This window comes from Humulus lupulus, chromosome X, assembly GCF_963169125.1.
Source record: "Humulus lupulus chromosome X, drHumLupu1.1, whole genome shotgun sequence".
In the NCBI taxonomy this organism is placed as follows: domain Eukaryota; kingdom Viridiplantae; phylum Streptophyta; class Magnoliopsida; order Rosales; family Cannabaceae; genus Humulus; species Humulus lupulus.
The window spans coordinates 44,220,194-44,232,052 of record NC_084802.1 but is presented as its reverse complement, the minus strand read 5'-3'; the positions used below and the strand labels follow the sequence as shown (position 1 = coordinate 44,232,052).

The 11,859-nt window shown below is 29.9% G+C and overlaps 2 protein-coding genes across 4 annotated transcripts; both read right to left on the bottom strand.

Moving 5' to 3' along the window:
- Positions 1–1,588: 1,588 nt before the first annotated feature.
- On the bottom strand, positions 1,589–2,516 carry LOC133805771 (uncharacterized). Its single transcript, XM_062243927.1, has 3 exons — positions 2,355–2,516; positions 2,008–2,076; positions 1,589–1,786 (listed from the first exon to the last, which is right to left on the bottom strand). Exons 1-3 carry the CDS (start codon positions 2,514–2,516, stop codon positions 1,589–1,591), a joined length of 429 nt encoding a protein of 142 aa, XP_062099911.1.
- Positions 2,354–8,250, bottom strand: LOC133805111 (uncharacterized). 3 transcript variants are annotated; one of them, XM_062243215.1, is made up of 8 exons: positions 7,977–8,248; positions 7,715–7,853; positions 7,516–7,617; positions 7,099–7,223; positions 5,624–5,916; positions 5,445–5,538; positions 5,113–5,349; positions 2,354–2,620 (listed from the first exon to the last, which is right to left on the bottom strand). In XM_062243215.1, exons 1-8 carry the CDS (start codon positions 8,088–8,090, stop codon positions 2,543–2,545), a joined length of 1,182 nt encoding a protein of 393 aa, XP_062099199.1. In that variant the 5' UTR covers positions 8,091–8,248; the 3' UTR covers positions 2,354–2,542. The 3 variants fall into 3 exon arrangements, with proteins under 3 accessions (XP_062099199.1, XP_062099197.1, XP_062099198.1); XM_062243213.1 differs by lacking the exon at positions 2,354–2,620 and having other exon boundaries at positions 4,877–5,349; positions 7,977–8,250; XM_062243214.1 differs by lacking the exon at positions 2,354–2,620 and having other exon boundaries at positions 4,877–5,349; positions 5,624–5,907; positions 7,977–8,250.
- Between the last annotated feature and the right edge of the window lie 3,609 nt (positions 8,251–11,859).

Genomic DNA, 11,859 nt, shown 5'->3' with positions numbered 1-11,859 from the left:
AGCACCTTGCTAGCAACTTTTTGGGCCTTATGGCTTGAAAGGAATAGTAGAATTTTCGAAGGTGTCTATAGCTCAGTTGAGGCTATTTGGGATAAGATCAAGTTTTGGGTTGCAACTTGGGTGTATAGAACCAAGTTTTTTGAGGGGGTTTCCTTTTTTGGATCTTAATAGAGATTGGGGTCATTTTTGGCTTTAGAGTTGGGGGGAGGGGTTTTGTTGTGGGTGTTTTGGTGGCTTGCTTGTTTTGTGCTTGTGTTGTAACCACGGTATTCCTCCGCCAAAAGTGAGGGCTCTCAATAATAATTTTTAGAGGAGATCAATCTTTCACAAAGGCCTCTGTCTCTTTTTCAAAAAAAAAAAAAGAGTTTGTGCAAAATCTTCACAAAAGGGAAGTCGAATTTGAACGGGTGATTATGTCAATTTGAAAGTTTCTTTTGTGTGGTGTGTCAAAGTTGGAATGAAGGATAAGCTAGCCTCAAAGTATATAAGACCTTTCAAGATCGTCGAAAAAGGTAGGGAGGTCGCTTATCACTTAAACTTTCTAACTTAGTCGGGATACGTGCACAATATTTTTCATGTGTTTATGTTGAGGATGAGTACTTCACTCAGGATCTTGACAAGAGAACTCAAGGCAATGTGAAAAAGATAGATTTCAATAGTAAAAATCTTATTATCGTATCAACTTTGATTGTGAATGAAGTGACCAGAGCTTATTAGAAAAATGATGAAAAGGTGGCAACAATATCTCCTTCAAGCGACAAGTGTGGCTTGCAAATATTAGTCTTGTTGTAAAACTCCAACCATGGATTCAACAAACGGTAGGCTTTGTTTGTGGCAGGTGCATGTCAACAATGGGTGCCATTAGGTGGCTTTGTGAAGGGAAAAAAAATGGTCTCTAGTTTGACCCATTAGTCCCTCTCTTTTCTCCTTCACTTCCTCGTCCTTGCATAAATACCCGTTTTCTCAATTCTCTCTCACATAATCCAAATTATATCAATAATTCAAGGTTTTACACAAACTTTTGTGTTGGAAAAATGAATACTGTAAATGTACATCTATTAAGGTATGAGGACTAGAATAAATTGGTTAAGGTTGGTAGGTTGATCATGATGGGTTGACCTGGTTAAAAATAAAAAAGTAGATTATTGATAATAGCATCCTTGTAAATTATTATGAAAACAAAGGTTATATTTTAGCTAAAATTTCACAGTAAATGACAAATGAAAGACTGAGCCAAAAAGTCTGTAGCTAGCATCCCTCTAATTTAATGGGCAACCCCTTTTTCTTGTGTCTATTAGTAGCAGCTAAAACCTAAAAGTTCATAGACTAAGTAGACCTACAGAGTAATAAGCTTATAAACACACCAAAACAAGAATGTATAATCCCATAAAGAACTTTTAAACAAAGTGTAAGAGCAGCCTTTCCAACTATTATACCAATGTCAAACAAGTACTCTCAAGTTTTAGTCCCCATAATGTTTAGTCATCTCCTTTTGGAACAAAGTTGTTATATACTAATAGTGGACAATGTTAGAAACTAGAAAGCCTGAAATCGGACTTCACTAACCTTGGTCCTAGCCCGTGTGGGATTAATTCAATGTTTGAGTTCCAATAGGTGTTCTTCCTTGATTTTCGCTAAAAGAAGAAATAACACCCCTGACCGCTGCTACAGCAGAATCCCCCTTCTTGAAAACTTCCTCAAGCTCCCCAACCTTCTCCGATAGTGATCTAACGTTTGAGATAGTGGATTGGACCAACTTGTTTGCAGTTTCCAGACCCGAGCACAACTGGGATACCAAAAACAGCCATTTAGAGGATGTCAGAGAAGACAATGAATATAAATTTAGGTTCTAAAAAACATTCACCTCTAAGCATTTTTAATTGCACAGCATACTAAGGGTTGCAATTTCAATAATTGAATGATAAACAAAGGAAATAATATTTCGAGAACTGATTAATTCTACAAAGGTTTGCAATTTGTAGAATCAAAAGCAGCATGATTGATCACCTTTAAAGTTAGACCGGTCCATGACTGATCAGACCCAGCAAGTGCCTCATTCAGATCCTTGTAGTTTTCCTGAAACAAAATATTGTTATATTTCATTAATTCATTCAACAATTATTCTTGAATAAAACAAACACCAAACACAGGAAGATTTAAATTATGCAAAATGCACGAATTTAATCTAACCCAGAAGCTAGGAATGAATTTGGCAACAACCCAGAATATGTAAGAACAAACCAATATGAAAATGTAAAGAGAAAAGCACGGCCTTTGCAAAATCAATAATGGAATATGAGACACAATTGAAACAATTTATGAACAATAAAAGAATCGATAAAGGAAAAAAAAACCTCGAAGAGTTTGGTGAGGTCAATGCTCTGCGATGAGATGGTAGAAGAAGAAGAAGAAGAAGGGTAAAGATGGATATGGGGTTGGGAAGTGTCAGGATCTGATTCTCCGACGTCGTTTAGGAGATCGCCTATGCAAAGAAGTGGTCCTCCAACACCTCTCATCGCTCTCTCCTCTTTCTCCCGAATTCTCAGTTTACGGCCGTCAGAGATGGCAAAGCGTTTTGCCGGTTTTGCCCCTTTTTTTTTTGACAAAATCTGTTGCAAGGCTATTAACCAAACAGATAATGTTGTTACTTGTTACTTTTAATTTTATTTTTGTTAAATAAATACCTATCATGTGGAACCACATGAAGAAAAAAAAAAACTTGAGACATGCTCATACTGACGGTATATTAATTTTATCTTTGAATAATAAAAAACCATCTTTTCAAAAAAAAAAAACCATCTTTTCAAAACAAAAAAATAATAATAAAAAACGGTTGTTGATGATAATTGTATATCTCATCTATTTAATAAGTATTTAGAAAAGGAAAATTCTTAATTTTAATTTTAACGGTTTTTTATTTTGTTAATGTTAACTTTAACGGAACATTTTTATATTTAACAGTAGTTTGTAAATATCACTTAAATTTAAATAAAATAAAATAAATAATTAAAAAAATTAAAATAAAATATTTTAAAGATATTTTACAATAATAATTATTTAAAAATAATAAATAATTAAACAAATTAAAATATGATATTCTTTTAAATATTTTATAATGATAATTATTTAAAAATAATAAATAATTAAACAAATTAAAATATAATATTTTTTAAATATATTACAATGATAATTATTTAAAAATAATAAAATCATACATTTTATAATTTAAATAAAATTTAATTAAACTTAAACTCACTTATTAGAATAATATCATATTAAACATATAATATAATATACTGTCAATTAGTAACAAATTGTTTTTTTTAAACTAAGAAGAAACTTAAATTTAAAATTCACTTATAATATTTAATATTACATTAAACATATAATATATAATCTCTTGTTGTCACTCTCAAATTCAAAAACTAGAACAAACATAAACTTAAAAAAAAATATTTAATTAAAACAATATATTTATTTGAAATTTATATGACATTAATATAAATTTAATAAAAATAATTAATAAATTCTATAAATAAAACTACAGAAAAGTGCATTACACATTACTTGTATCTAGGTAGAAGTAGCAACTTGCAATACACATTTGTTTAGTTTTAAAGTTGTAAACATTATCTATAATTTGAATAAAATTGTATCACTATTTAAAAATATTTATATATAATAGAATGAATTATAGTTTATATGAATAATCTCTACATATATGACATCTAAACACAACATTGACATAGTTATATACATTTGACTACATGACATATACATAAAATACAATAATATTTAAAAAGAAATTAATAATAGAAATAAAATATGAATAGAAAAAGTCATAGTGTAGACATTAGTATACATGCATCAACTATTTTTAATTTCTAATGTATCTCACAATATCTTTTAGTGAATTTGATGAAGAAAAAAACTATAATCACTTGATAAACAAACTATCACACAAATTTATAAGATAAAAAAATGATATGTATGTCGTTATTATTTTTAAATAAATATGATTTAATTATTTAAATTATCATAAAATATTTTTAAAATATCATATTTTAATTAATTTTTTTGTTTAAGTTTATGTTTGTTATAATTTTTTAATTTGGCAGTGATAATAAAATATTATATATTATATATTTAATATAATATTAAGTTTAAGTTTAATTAAATTTTATTTGAGTTATAAAATATGTGATTTTTTTATTTTTAAATATTTATCATTGTAAAATATCTCAAAAATATCATATTTTAATAAGAAATTAGTGAACATGATATCTTTTTTTAAGTGATTTTGCACTCTGGCCTACTTTTGATAATATTTTGTAAAATAACCTCTGTCTGAAATTTGACCAGTTGTCTAAATTTTTCGACCAGCTATCTAAAATTTTCGACTGGCTATTTGAATTTTTCGACCACCTATCTAAATTTTCGACTAGCTGTCTAAATTATCAGAGATTATTTTGCAAAGAATTATTAAAATTAGGCTATAGTGGAAAATGACTTTAAAAAAATAAGTCATTTTAACAAAGAACCCTATTTTAATTTGTTTAATTATTCATTTATTTAAGTTTAAGTCATATTTACAGTCTTCCGTTAAATATAAAAATATTATGATAAATATAAGAATATTCCATTAAAGTTAACGGAAAAAAATAAAAAACCTTTAAACCAATAATTTTCTTTATATATTAATTTAATAACATTGGAATTTATAAAATTTAATATATATATTCTACCAAGCACAATTTGTTACTATAACGAATTTTGAGGACAAATATTATTGGAAATGTGACTTTAATGGTGATTTAAATACTAAATAAGTATAGTTTAGAACCCAAGCATAATAAATGTAACAGAATAAGAACCATGACATAAACTGACTCTTTATCTTGAGCAATTTGGGAGAAGTAAATGGCAAAGTTGTGGAAGTGTGGTGGTGGTTCAGGAAGATGGAATCCAAACAGATTCCATTTCAATCCTTCCATTTTCTTTATCCAATCTAGTATTTACACTGACTTCAAATTTCAATGGACTGTTCTTTCCTTGTTGCAGTAAAGTTCTTAAAAGAATTAACCAGATCAGATAAAAGTTCATGGTACTTACAATAGGTTTTCTCTTCAATTTCAAGCTTGTATCCACAGCTGATGAACAAGAACCCAAATCCTCCACCACCCCACGAGGGTTGAGCAGTGTGGCATCTACTGGATCAACATTTTGGCCACTATGTTGCTCTCTGAAGCTCGAATAGACTCTCTCGGCTGAGATGTTCCCAAACAAGAGCTCCGCTGCCTTGTTTTTGACGAGAAGCGGGGTGTACTCAGATTCATCCCATACATATAACTATGCTTAGATTAAAATTCAAAACACTATTAAAGAGGTTGATAAGGAAAAAATTAATGAACGAGTTGAGAAAAACAATGTGATAACATCCATACCATGAAGGGCCTGTATATGGAGTTTACTACATGAAGGCGGTTTACACTTTTTGAGCAATATAAAGGGGATGCTTCATCCTCTAACATTGACTTGCTGCAACAAAGAAGAAGAAGAAATCATTCAGTTCCCAATTTGATTGACATGGAAATAAAAGCAGGAGATTACAAATGATATTTACTCATGCCGAGTATCCAAAGGAGAACCACAGAGTTGGCAGCCAGTACATATGAGATCAGTTACTAAACGAGTGTCTCTTGTTTTAAATAGCCTTCTGCTGATGAACATCCTTTCTTTCTCAGATTCACTCAGGGTTGTGGTAAATGGTAGAAAAATTTCTCCAACAGATGCATGAAAGACAGCTTTACATGAATCAGTTAAGTGTGATACTTCCAACAGTGAAATACAGTCCTTTGAATCTCTCTCTTCTGGAAGTTTCCAGTTTCTTTTTAAGTGTATCTTCTTCTGCGAGTACTGTTTTCAGTATTTGGACAAAAACCTCTGAAATTTAGAGTAAGACGTAGACCAGACATGTTAAGGAGATAAGGTAAAATACACAATCACATCAATTCTAACCAATCTCTAGAAAGCAATACAGGAGGAGCAAGCATCATTATATAACATCAGGACTCGAGTTTTGTAATTATAGGGGACATAATAATGAGAGAACAATAATGAACAGAAACATGTATGCATCAACATCACGTCTTAATTCAATCCAAAACTAAATGCATTTTTTGTCAAATAATATGTATCCCTCTTATAATATCTATGCATCACCACCAATATCTATATAAGGTGATTTGCAGAATAGGAGAAGAAGATTTGAGTTATAAAGAATACCAAACTGCTATGAATCATTCCTTAATCAATGGATTCAAATACCAGTTATCTGATCCCAATTTTAAGTGTCATATTTGCAGTTAGAAACCGCTAAGGACAAGAAATTACCACAATATAGTATATGTTAAATCGAGTAAGAAATGAAAGAAACAAATGTCAAGTAAATAGTAAAATACATTTTACTCTCTTACAATTTTTGGACTTCCAATTTCCCCTATAATGCCCAAAAACTGCCACAATCATCTGTTCTATTAATTTGTTGTCAGAACCATGTACTACTTTCTTTTTCTTAAAATACTGCACACATGCATAATACATTGCATTACATTAACTAGACACCGACTCTCTATTTTAAACATTGATAAGTTACTTTTGGCAATTGATTAGATATTTGATAAGACAATGTTCCAACTTTCACAAGTTGGACTCAAAAAAATAAAAAAACAAGGTAAGCATATTTTACCTTAAACAAAATCTCAACACACGAAATACAGAAGAAGAAAAAAAGCAGTCATCTTGTCCCAAGTATAGATTAATATAACTAGTAAATGATTTTAAGAATACACAATGAAGAAGAAAGTTGTGAGAGCGATTTTTGAATATCAAGCAATTAAATAAAAGATCAAACAAATCAACCCAGAGTTCTTTTTCATTAAAATACAATTTTTCAGCAGAGAAATCAAAATTCCATACAACTAAAGTTGGAGATGCAGAGGTACGTATATTTATTCTTTAACAAATTACAATTGCTAAAAATTCTATATAACAGCAAAGAATTGAAAACTAAAATGGCCTCAAATAGGTATAAATTACCGGATGGCCTTGCGGTTGAATGCTGCAAAAGGCAAACCCTGTTCGTTGCAGCCATTTTATCACCTTTTTGAGCTTTTCCTTGGTTGTTATTCCTATTCTACATTCTCCTACCAGCTTATCCATACCTACAAAGCTCCCAATAATAAAAATTAAAAATGACATTAATTCACGGTAATGCTTGGTAACGCATTTACCAATGTTTCAAAAAGAAAGGTGAAAGTTTTCTTAAGAAAATATTATCTGGGTAAAGAAAATACTTTTCAGTGTGAAAGAAAGCGAGAGATTTTAGCAATATAAAGATATTTTGCTTCTTGAGTACACAATTTCCTGATACCAAACAACAAATCCAACACCATCGAGTAATCTCGCAAATTTCTTTCCTACCAAACACACTGTTCATATTAATAGGAACTGTACCTTTGGAGGCAAGTGAATTAAAACGGTGAATTAGAGGAAGTAAGGAAGAACAATGAATCATTCTCCCCTCTACAACATCTCCATACTTCGCTAGCTTAACATCTGAAAATTTACAGAAAAATACCACAAATTAAAAATAAAAATAAAAATAAAAATAAAATGTAGAAAATTAAAAGGAGCTGGAATTCGGGAAAACTACTTTGTAACAAAACAATATCACCGGGTACGACCATGGACGCCATTTGTTTTTGCCAAATAGAAATGGGGAAGTAGGGCCTGCTATCATCACCAACCTGAATGTCCCTCCTAATTACCTCTCCTCCTTTCCATAACTTAAACTGCATGTATATAAATATATATAAAATTATAGATATACACACATGCATTTGCCAATTTTATCGCTAATTTTACCAAGAAACAAACACAAAATTTCAGAACAAATATAAGAGAGAGAGAGAGACCTGAACGGGAGTGGATCGGTGAACGAAAACGAGAAGCTGAACAAAGTCGCCGATGTGAAGAGCGGCTCTTGAGAGATCGATTAGCGGTCCATACCATCCCACCACTGAAGTCATTCTCTCTCTCTCTCTCTCTCTCTCTATATATATATATATATATATGTAAAGGAGGTTTTTGGCGCGCAATCTTCTGAGAGGGGGACGGTTTGGTTACTGCGGCACACGATCACTATTCACTAACCAGACCCATTTATAAAGCTAGGCTTTTTTTTTTTCCTGTGGAATTGGATTGGATAGTAGTGGCTAAGTTTTATAATGTAATTTTGTTATTAAATTAGAGAGAATACAATCTAAATAATTTTTTTATATAACTTAATCATAGGGCTTGAGTATAAAATTCGAAAAACCGAAAAAATCGTGTACACCGATCTACCGAACACCGAAAAAACTAAAACCGTTTAAACCGAAAACCTTAAAAACCGCCGACGGTGCAAACCGCCACTGTTCGGTCGGTTTTGAAACTTTGGGTGAACCGACAAATAAAATCGAAACCGACCGAACATAATAAAATAATAATATAATATTATATAATTATTAATTATTAAAATTTGTATTTTTAATTATGTTTCAAATTTTAAAATTTGTAAATGTAATTATGTTCTATATATTTATGTTTTAAAAATGCACAAAAATGAATCCCAACAATCCAAAAATTTTAATTTTTTAACTAAAACTTTAAAAAAAAAAGCAATAATCAATTCGGTTTGGTCGGTTTAACCGACCAAACCGCGGTCCAAAACGGTCGGTTTTTTTTAAACTGGTTTGGTTTGATCGGTTTTTGGATTGCACCAATCCGGACCGAAAACCGAATTCTGGATTTTTTGTTGTGAAAAAACCGCTCAAACCGACCGATGCTCACCCCTACTTAATCATATTAAAAATTTGGTATAATTTTATTTTCTTTAATCCCTATCTTTACATATATAAAGAAAAAAGAATTCTTACATTTATTCAATCTGTTTTATTTTAATTTAGTATTCGCAAATAATCAACTCATTAAGCTTTCTATAGATTTTTTCTCTTATATTTTCCAAACCTGACCTAAATGTAAAAGAATATTGAATCTCTACAAGAATATAATTATTTAGTTGTATGAATTTGTAATTAATATTTATTTCTTTAAAATAAAATTTAAATTTAATTTTTTAATAATTAATGTGAAATTATCACATAACCAATTTTAATTTTAGATTTTCAAAAATATATATATTATCTTTTTTTTTTTTTACAAATGACTCAATGCTCATTGATTTGAATCTTCAAGTACACATGTCATAATACATGGTGGAAAGCTCTTCCAAGTAACTTTATTTTCTATTATGTAGTGCATATCTGGCTAATCCATGAGTAACAGTATTATCATTGCGCAATACAAACACACAGATATCAATAATCTAATATTCTTAAGAAGACAACCTAAAGAGAAACATTCTCTTGGAAAGAAATGACAGAATTTACAACTTCTAAATCAGTCCCTGCAAAAATGACTTTGAAACCAAGCTCCAAACACAATTGTGTAGCATAAGTAATAGTCAATGCGTCTACCACTTTAGGAGCTTGAAGCGAAAGGGTCAAAGCATCAAAATATACATATGGGCTAGCCTCAACAAAACAAGAGAATTCATAGGAAGTTTCAAGGACTATAAAGTATGCCATCAAAACAAAATCATCAAAAGGAAAGAGAGATAGGTGGAAACCACTGAAAAAGACAGAGCATTGAGTTCACAACATCAACAGTAATGATGTCACCACATCAACTACCAAGAATGATGCCCCTCTATTATGTGCAAATAGAATAGTAACTTACAAAATAAACAAATAGAAGCAAATCGACTGCCAAATAATAAGAATAATAAATATTTTTTACATTGCTATAAAAGTTTTCTAATATAAGTTTTAGAAGAAAATTATTCATACGAGGTAGAAAGAACAAAGAAGCAAGAAACTTATCTTTGAAGTCCATAAATGTGTTACCATAGCTCTTTAGTGATGTCGTGAGGAAAACCCGATAACCAAAGTCAAATTATCAATAACAATGATACATGTAGGGAAAATATAATTACTATTACAATAAATATTATTTTAATTAAAATAAGTATGTGTCCACCTCTTATGATTCAATCTTTAAAATACATAAAATAGAAAGAAGGTGTATCATACAAAAATTACAGACTGTAAATAAAGATCAAGGAAGAAGAAGAAAAAAAAAGTAAATTAATAAAATTGAACACCATATTGAAAAGTAATAAAAAATAAATAAAGATAATACTCTCACAATAACTAATGTTTTGATCCTTAAAAAAAAACTAACTTCTTTGAAATGTTATGATAACTAACTTATAACTTACATAACAAAAAAATATACACATTTAAAATCCTGGTTGAAATCAATATAATTTTTATAAAATAAAATAATAAATATTCTAAAATACATAGTTTGGATAAAAATACATAATATATAATGGAATAATGTTGAAATAATTTAACCGCTTTGTTAAAAATGAAAACATATGGAAGAGAAAAAAATAACAATAATAATAATAATAAAAGAATTGTTGAATTGAGAAAGTGATTTTGAAAAACTGCTCAAATTATTGAAACAATGCAAATTAATTTGAAATAATATATTTTTATTTGAAAAGATATGATCGTGTTCATTAAATCAATAAATAAATAACTTACTTAACTGAAACAATAAGTGCACGACGAATCCATACCTTTATAATTAAAATTGTTATAATTTTTTTGTGTTGAATAGAAAAACCTAATGAGATTTTTGTCCCACATTGGTTTTATGATAATTTTTTCTTTTCACTTAGCCTATATAGTTCATGGCAGAGTAGTTAAATATATGAAAAAAATATTTGTTTGAGGTATATAAATATATTATTAAATGTATAATATTATAATATTTTGAAAGTGGTAGGGGCTAAATTCTCTTAGTATTAGAAAAGATATTTGTATTGAAATATTTTACGAGAGCTAGATCACGAATAGTTGTGTTTTTGACCCTTCCAAACTAATTTGTTTTTTACCCTTCCAAACTAACTTGAGAATTTTCTTTAAGTTTGATTTAAGTGAATCCGTATAATTTTTTGTTGTCAGGAAAATAACATTTTTGGTTTTGTGATTTCAGACAAAATGACAACTGAAGCAAAACAAAATGGCGGGAATAATGAGGTGACAGCTGAGTCACTAGCCTTGACAGTTCAAGCTCATACCCAACGGGGTTCTGCTGTGGTTCGTACAAACCATCATTTAAGAGCTGGGGAAATACTTGAAAATTCAATGGACAAAATTTTAAAAGGTGGCTGCAAAAAATGTTGTTCTATCTGACTACGATGAATCTTGCGAGATTTGTTACTAATGATGAACAAAATCTCAAAGAAGATGAAAAATATATTCATGTCATTAAGACTGTTAAAGACTGGATAAATGATGATTTTCTCTGTCGAAACTACATTTTGAATGGTTTGGAAAACTCTTTGTATGGAGTATTTGATACAAAGAAAATAGCTAGAGAACTGTGGGAGTCCTTAAACTGAAAATATACATTTGAGGATGCTGGTGCAAAGAAATTTGTGGTTGGACGGTTCCTAGATTATAAAATGGTAGATTCCAAATCTGTGAGTACTCAAGCTTAGGAATTCCAAATTATCTTGCATGAGATTCACTCTGAGGGTATGATCCTAAGTGAGACTTTCCAAGTAGTTGCATTGATTGAAAAGTTACCCCTGCTTCGAGGGAGTTCAAGAGCTACCTGGAGCACAAACGAAAACAAGTGAGTATTAAAGAATTAATTGTTAGACTTCGTATCGAAGAAGAC

What these genes read in the sequence shown, in the direction of transcription:
- LOC133805771 (XM_062243927.1), bottom strand. Translation starts at nt 2,516, where the DNA reads ATGAGAGGTGTTGGAGGACCACTTCTTTGCATAGGCGATCTCCTAAAC. An exon ending in ACCTCACCAAACTCTTCGAG is followed by an intron (nt 2,077 to 2,354) that starts GTTTTTTTTTCC and finishes ATTTTGTTTCAG; the next exon opens with GAAAACTACAAGGATCTGAA. An exon ending in GGACCGGTCTAACTTTAAAG is followed by an intron (nt 1,787 to 2,007) that starts GTGATCAATCAT and finishes TTGGTATCCCAG; the next exon opens with TTGTGCTCGGGTCTGGAAAC.
- LOC133805111 (XM_062243213.1), bottom strand. Translation starts at nt 8,090, where the DNA reads ATGACTTCAGTGGTGGGATGGTATGGACCGCTAATCGATCTCTCAAGA. An exon ending in ACCGATCCACTCCCGTTCAG is followed by an intron (nt 7,854 to 7,976) that starts GTCTCTCTCTCT and finishes ATATACATGCAG; the next exon opens with TTTAAGTTATGGAAAGGAGG. An exon ending in TAATTCACTTGCCTCCAAAG is followed by an intron (nt 7,224 to 7,515) that starts GTACAGTTCCTA and finishes GGAGCTTTGTAG; the next exon opens with GTATGGATAAGCTGGTAGGA.